The following is a 10,033-nucleotide window of genomic DNA, read 5'->3' as shown; positions in this document are numbered from 1 at the left end:
GTGTAGTTTATTGTTTAATTCTAGTTTGTAGAATGTATTTTTAGGGTGCTGAAGTTTGTCGATATGTAAGGGGGCAGTCGTAGCTATATAACTCGGGACATATAGAGTGTTTTCTATTTTGTTAATTTGAGGAGTCCTAACTATACAACTCGGAATAAATGGGGTGCTCTGTGTTTTGTGAATTTGAGGAATCCGAACTATACAACTCCAGATATATGAGGAGCTCTGTGTTTATTTTTTTATCACATGAATATGTACTTACACAATTCTTCATTGCATTATTTCAATCAATTGAAAAGAAACATTTCTTTTCAATCTAAAGAAAAACAATTCAAATGTTAAGAAATTAAATTTATTTCAATATTTTTTCCAACCACAAAAAAGCATTTTCAATGTTATTTGCACTAAAATGTCCAACTCTTTACCCCAGACCTTAATACATGTATAGGTCTGACCTAATTCAAATGGCCAATAGGTATTTGATATACATTTGTAGTTCATTTCTAACAGAGTAATAAAGCGTTATAATAAATAGAATAAATGGTTTGTAATAAGCTCACTGTAGATAAGGAAATAGAACATATTTTTAATAGCATTGTACTTAGTTAAATGATAATTTATTCACACCTAAGAAAACTGCAAAAGTACTGAGCGTAATCTTAGGAGAAAATTGTTAAATATCCCCAATACACAAGTAAGTACTAGCCAGATAATCCCTTATAAAGGAGTGTGGGTGGGTGACAGTATAACCCCACTTTCATTTCACTAATTAGGTGTCCAATTTGATAGACGTGAATAAAATAATGCAATTGGATACCTGTCAACCCTCCCTATTCGGTCTCCCTCATTTTCACACTAGAAATTTGCATGCATCTTCAAACTGGTATCCATACTGAATATTTTTCATAGAACAGCAAAAATAAGAAAAAAATATTGCATCACAATTTTTCCAAATAGAACATTATACCAAAGGCATTTGTAGTTTTAAATTAATGATAATGTTTTAAGTATATTTATTATTCAATTTATAACTACAGATGACCGTGATTATGCTCACAATAGTTTTGAAAACCTTATTAATTTAACCACATTTATTTTCTCCCCCATTTCAAATTTGAAAAGTTGTAAGGTAATTACTTGTCAGCTTCCTTGTATTAAACTCACTGGACTAGTTCATTGGCACCAACAGTGAATGATATAATTGACAAAATAAATAAAATATAATTAATATTTACCTATAACCACCAAGCCTGTCTATAACACCCTCTCTCCACACAAATAGTGTACAAAATATGATGGCAGTTTTCAACAAGCATGAAATAAACAAATTTTTATTAAGGATACCTTTTACCTTCCGAGTCATCTCCCAGTAATAACAGCTTGAAAGCATCTGATTACACATAATAGATTATCCAATAATTACCAAGCCTGTCTAAAGCACTCTCTCTCTCCACACGTATGGTGTACAAAATGTGATGATAAATTGAAATTCACAATTTTTTATGGCTATATGTTGCAGATTCTATTAGAGTTATCTCCCATTAAAGCTTCATAATGACTCAAGATATACCAATTCATGAAAAAAATGTAATCCATCTTTCAAGTTTAAATAGCCATTTTTATCCATGTTGGAGGTGCTGATTTTTATATATACCTGAAAAACAAAACCGAAAAGTGCAGGCTTGAAGCAGAGCAACTGGGGTGAGTTTACCATAATTTCAAAGAAACAAGCCAAGTGACTTAAGTTTTGAAAACGGTTTATAAACTACATGTAGTACCAGTAATAGGAACTTAAAAACTCTTTATCATGATAAATTCAAAAGGTACTTCAGTTACATAACAATGAATATGGCAATACTTACAGAAAAGGAGGGGACAGTTAACTCACAGGTAAAATGTAACGTAACCTTAAAATAATGGAAAATGTGTGAGATTATACTCATCCATTTATTATCTACAGTTTTTACAAATAAAATGACATTGTATATACAGTTTTAAAATATACCATATTTAATACACTTCCACTACATACAGAACTTGAGAAGCCACACTCTTAAATTAATAACTGTCATGACCAGATACCGGTATTTATGTTGGTAAAGTGAAGTACTGAAAATATATAACCGGTTAGTTCATTGTCTGTGATTTATATTTTTGAGATCGTTCTTCCAAACACTGAATATTTTGATGTGCAGTAACAGGATTTGAATTAATTCGGTGATAATTATTAACAGCAAAGTCATCGGGATTTCAAGATGGCTCAATTATGGGGCACATGGTATGGAAATCCAATACATTGTCGATTTGTCTGAAGCTCTTGAGCACTAAAAAATAACCTACTAAAACTACCTGTCAGTTTAGGGAGCCAATAAAGCACTTGTCATTATGAACTTAGACATTTTTACAATGACTTTGTTATCCCTAGAGAAGACTTTAAGCATATATTTCTTGAAGTACAGGCCACCGGGTCTGTGGAGTGGGATGGAGTCGGTTTCATATGAAGAGGATGGAGAAATTGTAAGAGTACAGTAATCACAGAGGAAAATGTCGGATTAGGTTGAAAATGGTTAGAGACACTAAAGTGAAATATTTCAATTCTTAAGAAATTTAAGCATGAATGTAAAGCTAAAGAACTTTGATGACCTGGACAAACAGCATAAAGTACATTTTCCCACATACAAACATATATTAACATGGTTATTATTTGTTCCAAGGTGTAGAAACAAATCAAAGCTCAACCAAGATACCGGTACCACTAGCCCTTCCACCAAACACAACAGTGACAAAAATATTCAATAAAACCAGTATTTCAACATGGGTATCAGATCTCAAATATAATAAATGTACATAATCACTAAAGCATCACAACTTGTTACTTGACATGTTCAATAGTCTTAGTTTGAAACGAAAGTACCGCGGGGCGGGACAATACATGCCCGTAGAATGCTGTATAGTGTTTTAATATACTTACTTTTACTGAATTCTACCATGTTTGCTATGCAACGCCAGTTTTGATTGGTTTAAAACCATGTATTATTTTCCAATAAAACACGCTCATGCCAATAACACACGCTCGTGTTAATAACACACGCTCGTGAGTCACGGCTGTTACAATGTTATGTATCTAATATTCACCCAGAATTAATACGGTTACTGTAGCCGAGTGGGTTAATGGGTTAGTCTTGGTTCATTTATTATTATGATGCGAGTTCGAATCCTACGAAGGCCGCTTTTTTTTCATCCTTTTTTTTTTAATTTTAAAAAATCAATGCCATATGATAGATGTTCTTGATTGTAGTACTGTAGTGCCTGTTAAGAAATGTACATTTTATCTACAAATAATGCAATACTCAAGAAATAAATTACAAGGTTTTCCCGGGGTTTCTTTGCCGTTTTTCTATTAGAAAGAGGTAGATCTCAGAACTAAACAGTACATGGTAGAATAGAAATAATCAACTTTGACTCGTGTATTGTTGCAGGATATACAACTCGGACTCGGATATTTTGCAATTTTAATTAATAACTCAGACTTGAAAAAAAGTGTGGCCTTCGTTATTAATTTAATTGCAAAATATCCTCGTCCTCGTTGTATATATCCTGCAACAATACACGAATCATCGTTAATTATTTCTTAAATAAGACTTGCATCGCCTTATGAGTGGTTAAAGGTGGCATGTTTTTTTTAACCCTTACCTTTCACTACAAAGTCATGAAAGTCGTGAATGTTAAATTTTCTAACACTTTGAGAAATACCATTAATCAGGAGTTACTGAAGTAGTCTCCAACTCATTAAACATGATATCAATATTAAAAAGCGTACAATGTTTCAAAGAAATCCTTCGAAAAATGTAGGATTTTGAGGGGAAAAAAATCAAACACCAGCACAATACCTTTTCCAAAATGGTCAAATGATAATGCCTCTCAGGGAAACACAACTATATCTCATGGTTATATCGCCTCCCAAGTTTCAAAGAAATCAGCTGAAAAATGTAGGAGGAGACTTCCTGACAAAAATCAAATACTGATATAAACAAAGGGCAATAACTTCTGCAAAAATAGTCAAATCAAAATGGCGTTACAACTAAATATCATGGTTATAAAGCCCACCAAGTTTCACAGAGATCAGTCAAAAGTTATAGGAGGAGACCTCCAAACAAACTTATGCCAGACAGACAGATGGAGGCATATATACCATGATACTCCCGTCAAATTTGAGAGAAGTATTAGACTGACTAGTAAAAATAGAAACTAATTCTTGAAAGCACTACAGTTATTAACTTATAAAGGATTTTCAAGATATCTGAATAAGCTATTGATAATCTCAGAGAATTTACATAAAAATATATTTTTTTGGTCATTTACAGCATAACGGTAGGAATGTACTCCTGAAACAGGAGGTATATATAGCACACTCCTGGATGACTGCAATTTACATCTCAAGTTACAAGTACATGTTATAGCACACTATTAACAGGTGACACTCGACTAAAACAATAAATAAATCAGAAATAAGATGCAATGGTTATACATATGTACAGACAGACATACTTACTGTGGAGAATGAAACACTACATTCTTTAGATAGAACTTCTGTAAATCTCATATATTTCGTATTAAGTTAATTTTTGTGTTAATATCTGAGGAGAGTCAATCACTAATAATCAAAATCTATTGCGAATATTTGTTCGAAGATAACTACTCTGTATGGCAACTATGCTATTGGTTAGCGATATAGGAGTCTTGCAGAGTCCATGAATCCAATAGCTCATCATTTGTGATTTTAAAGTCATTTCTAGATCAGTGTTTGCAAAATCATGTATTTTCGAATATGTCTGAAGTATTAAATAAAGTATTCGTGAAATTTAAGTGATTTACAGAATATGTATCTTATTAACATTTACTGTCAACGTATTACAAAAACAATTCATAGTTTATGACACAATATTTCCGATTAAATCTTTCATCCTACACCATGCTTTCACCCAACAGAACTCTTTTCTTTATTACGTTCACAGTACTATGAATGTTCATATTTTCAATTATGATTAATTTATTCTTATTATGGAGAAATAACACAAGAAAGTTAAAACTAGAATGAACAACACTCGACAGAATCTAAAGCAATGATAAAATCAAACTTGCAAGGTGTGTGTACATAAAAAAGAAAAAAAAAAGAAGAAAATCCTCTTTGCCAAAAAAGTCTTTGACTTTCATGCCATATTTATACATTGTACACAAACAATGGACATTGTCTCTCGTGATATTTTCCTGATTGTTTATTTGCCAGTCTTTTCTATCCCGACTCCATGAATGTATAAATTACCACACACACATAGCAAAATGATGGTGAATGCGTTGTAAATGATCATGGTCCGAAACTTTGGCTCAAGGTCACCTTGTCTGTACCAGTAAATCTATAATAAAACAAATCATAATTTTATAAGCAGATATAAAATTCTCTAACACATCTACATATAAATGTAAACCAGGGTCAGATTTAAGGAAATCTAGAGCATCATTATCTAATTAAAAACACACACAAATCAAACAGTATTGATCAACAAAAGTAACGACACCTTTCATTCACGGTTTTGTGGCCATCTTGGATTGTTTAACATTCATTTTGGTTTTTAGAGTAACAAATACATATTACTTGACCTAAAGTTCCTCAAATGTTGACAAAATAAAAAATAAGTATTCTAAATGAACAGAAAAAAGGTTATGTTTTATTGTAATTAAACACGTACCAAAAGCAAATGTGAAGCGCAGATCAAAACTATAATGATGGCAAAGAAAACGTTGGTTCCATCAGGCGGCCATTTTGGAAAGATGAACGCACTGACCAAAGTAACCTGGAGAAATAAAACATATTTACTCATAATTATCATAACATTTACTCTCTCAACTACTTCCACTGTATCTAATAATAACAACTGTCATATGAAAATTGAACCATTGAACTGCTTTCAGTTGGTTTGAGATGGGGCCTTTTTGTCTCATTTTGGGAAGAAAATTGGTAAATTGTGAAAAAAAAATTCAGGAGTAAACTGCAAATTTTAGGATTTTGGCTTTAAAATAAAATAATTCCAATTGGGAATGGGGCCCATTAGCCACCCAAAAAGCCCCCAGAAAAAGCCATTCTGCCCTAGGGGAATAGTTCAGTACTCTACTCCAGGGGAATAGTTCAGTACTCTACTCCAGGGGAATAGTTTAGTACTCTACTCCAGGGGAATAGTTCAGTACTCTACTCCAGAGGAATAGTTTAGTACTCTACTCCAGGGGAATTGTAGTACTCTACTCCAGAGGAATAGTTTAGTACTCTACTCCAGAGGAATAGTTCAGTACTCTACTCAGGGGAATAGTTCAGTACTCTACTCCAGGGGAATAGTTCAGTACTCTACTCCAGGGGAATAGTTTAGTACTCTACTCCAGGGGAATTGTTTAGTACTCTACTCCAGGGGAATAGTTCAGTACTCTACTGCAGGGGAATAGTTCAGTACTCTACTCCAGGGGAATAGTTCAGAACTCTACTCCAGGGGAATAGTTTAGTACTCTACTCCAGGGGAATAGTTCAGTACTCTACTCCAGGGAAATAGTTCAGTACTCTACTCCAGGGGAATTGTTTAGTACTCTACTCCAGGAAAATAGTTCAGTACTCTACTCCAGGGAAATAGTTCAGTACTCTACTCCAGGGGAATAGTTCAGTACTCTACTCCAGGGGAATAGTTCAGTACTCTACTCCAGGGAAATAGTTTAGTACTCTACTCCAGGGGAATAGTTCAGTACTCAACCCCAGGGAAATAGTTCAGTACTCTACTCCAGGGAAATAGTTCAGTACTACTCTACTTACTGAAGGTATACAACAGCCTAAATGAGTGGTTCATACTTACTGCTACTATAATACTGGTAAATACCGCGACAACAAGGTTCAGCATGCGATCCTGAAAAAAAAGAAGTTTAAGCATAAAAATAAGCAGCATATCCTTATTCAATATTCAACGCATTACAACCACGGTCCAATATTGCTTACATTACTATAATGTTGGTCATATTATCACTTTTAAAAAACATATTTTTCCTTATTTAACACCCTCTCCACACTATCAACATGTTACAAAATGTGGGATCTGCTTGTCCACACACTCTTACGAAAGCTATAACAGGATTAACGCCACAACCAGAACTATGACAGTGACAACTTGTTATATTACAAGTTCTATCCAACATTCCAGCCATCTCCGTGTGAACTGTCTTACAAGGTTCAATCCCTGGTGGAGATGAAATAAGAAGAGCCATGACTATTGGATTAATTGTTATCACTCGGAAGGCGTAGGAATTCTGTCTATCTAGAAATACTCATCTTCCTCTTTCCAGTATGTCCAGAGTATGTGTCGGTGAAGGTTAAAAATGGTAAAAAGTGTGTCAAAGTGTCTGGACTAATAAAATAATGGATAGAAGTGTTGTATTCAGTGGATGAAGATGGGATTCAAAGTTAAATTAATCAGAGCACAAAGAAAAGTAAATCTGAAAAGCTAAGAAAATAGTTGGTTAATTAAGTTATGGTTTGGCGAGGACAGCAGATGGTAGTTTTAATTGAGCCTAATGCTGGACTCTTCACTACTGAAGCTGGAAGAGATTTTCACTGAATGATAGAAAGAGCTAGGAAAGAACAAATACTTATAATAGTCTTCAGATGTATGGACCTGTCTGTAAGAAATAGTGTGGCTGTTCTGAGAAGTTTGCACATGTTGCTTGATGTATGGTGCCAATACGGGTGGTAATAGACAGGCAACTGAATGCTTGTGTTCTCTTGTCTGCATCTGACGTCTACCAGCATGTCTGTCACACTCGCATGAGGGCAATACACACTAACTCCATCTCACAGCTCTGTGCTAGATCATCTCAAGCTGGTGCGTGAGATCCTGGGTATATGGGTCCCAGACACAGGCTGCATACTCTAATTGGGTCCTAACTACAACTTTTTATGACAGCACTATAGATCTGGAGCTTTAGGTACCCAGCATGCTGTTGGCCATCTTACTTACCCTGTTGATATGGCTATTCCATGTTAAATTGTTTATGATGTCTATTGTCTGAGGTATATATACAACCATAAAGTGAGAATTGTAGGTGGATCATGCCTACGGCAGGTGGATCTTGGTATTTGACTAAATTCCATGTCCCACTTATAATGTCATGCTTCAAGGTTGATCATCTTGGAGCACATGACAATCATTAAAACTGTCTAGTGATAAAAAAGGGCTGTGTCATCTGCAAGTAATTGTTGTGGATCATTGATGTACACCAGAGGATGTCATAATTACCTTCGAGATGTTTAACAAGGTTTGATGTTATAATCATCATCTTGTAAGCAGTAAACAGGTGAGACAGGTTTATAATTAGAAGTTCTGGATTTCTCACCTTACTTGTAGAATGGGTCAACACCTGCTGTTCTTCAGGTAGGCTACATGGTAACTTACCTGTCAGGTATGATAAAGTGAACAGTACCCGATGGATGGGGCCAATTCACTGCTGGGGTGATTGAAATGATGTGTAAAACTGGAGAGCAAGGTCAGCCATTTAATTTACATGTACTATTAAACTCATATTATCCTAGGCGTAGGATGTGCACTTATTATTCAAGAGCAACAATTTGAGTCCCAGCGCTAACGCAGACAGGATACCTCTTGCTAATCCCTGCTCTTCATATAAATTGATCGCCAGAACCATTCAGGCTGACTGGCAACTTATTCAAGATGTTTTCTCATTTTGGGAAAAAAATAGGTGAATGGGAAAGATTTTTTCAGGAATAAACTGCTTTTGGGAATTTGACTTTAAAATTAAATAATTCCAATATTGGGAATGGGGCCCCAAAGCCCCAAAAAGCCTCCAGAAAAAGCCCTGCATGATGATGTCATTCTATAAGGTTTCCACATATCTACATCATATTATATACCATTAATTTGCCGACAGGAATCTTACATACCCTTGGCTGTGGGTCACCAAATAGTGGACGTGATGCTGGATCTTCATATGTGTTACTCATACTGGATCCCTTTGAAATGGAATGTTATCTTCCCCGTTTTCTCACTTGTCAATAACGATCATATGTCATGTTTAGTAAGTCAGTTTTGTATCACGATAGCACGCGAGGTCATGTGTTTCCACGCTTCCATTGAACTTGTTGAATCAAGCGTAGCTCCAATCTATTAAATTTAAGAAGTAGGTCTATTTTAAGCGTAACAACCCGTATCTGTTAAAAAAAACCTCTGCGTGATCTGAGATCACGGTTGATATTGTACGGGATTTACACGCAGGCCAGCGGATTGATCATTGACCGGTCCCTCGCCGAAATATACAAATATCAGTATATGTATGACAGTCGGAAGGAAATCCTGGATGAACGCCTTTCGTGGTCGAAAAACTTTCTTCGACTATTTTCGTACCTGTTTTCTTTTCATTGACAGGCTTCATGTGACTTCCTGTATATTCAAAACGAGGCTTTACTCCAGTTCTATATATAGAGCTTATACTTTCGTTTTATGTGTTCGGAATCAAAAGGTTCCGCTCTCCCCATGTTCACAGACAGGCATGTCACATAAGACCGTGGCAATGATCGTAACCATTTGTTGTTTATATCGCTTCTATATTTTTCGAAATTAAAATGAGATCGATTATTATATAAATAAGGCCGTGTCAAAATGAGGTAAGTATGAATCGTTCTATGAATAGACAATTGTAATTGTAACGACCGAGAAGCATTATCAACAGAGACCTAGAATCTATACATTTTGTATAGGTACCGTGCTAGATGGATGTCGATCTTCCATGACTGACTTTAGTACAGCCAATTTATATGTATACACTGTATTTCCCGGTGAAAATTTAGCACAGAGTTTAGCATTCTACATTTTAGTAACGAGAATTTGTCTGCGAAGTGGATTTGTTTCTCTTTTGTTATCAGTATTATATAATATTAATTTACTCCTGTACTGGAATAAATTTAAGCTCGTCTTATCAGGGACGTATAGAT

At 35.0% G+C, this 10,033-nt stretch overlaps 1 protein-coding gene across 1 annotated transcript; it reads right to left on the bottom strand.

The window, feature by feature from the left end:
• Nucleotides 1-3,687: 3,687 nt before the first annotated feature.
• On the bottom strand, nt 3,688-9,476 carry LOC117330564 (transmembrane protein 243-like). Its single transcript, XM_033888970.1, has 4 exons — nt 8,987-9,476; nt 6,891-6,941; nt 5,748-5,852; nt 3,688-5,414 (listed from the first exon to the last, which is right to left on the bottom strand). Exons 1-4 carry the CDS (start codon nt 9,044-9,046, stop codon nt 5,277-5,279), a joined length of 354 nt encoding a protein of 117 aa, XP_033744861.1. The 5' UTR covers nt 9,047-9,476; the 3' UTR covers nt 3,688-5,276.
• Nucleotides 9,477-10,033: the final 557 nt, after the last annotated feature.

This window comes from Pecten maximus, chromosome 7 (genome assembly GCF_902652985.1).
Source record: "Pecten maximus chromosome 7, xPecMax1.1, whole genome shotgun sequence".
In the NCBI taxonomy this organism is placed as follows: domain Eukaryota; kingdom Metazoa; phylum Mollusca; class Bivalvia; order Pectinida; family Pectinidae; genus Pecten; species Pecten maximus.
Note: the sequence above shows the minus strand (reverse complement) of the source record. Positions and strands in the feature narration are given on the sequence as shown.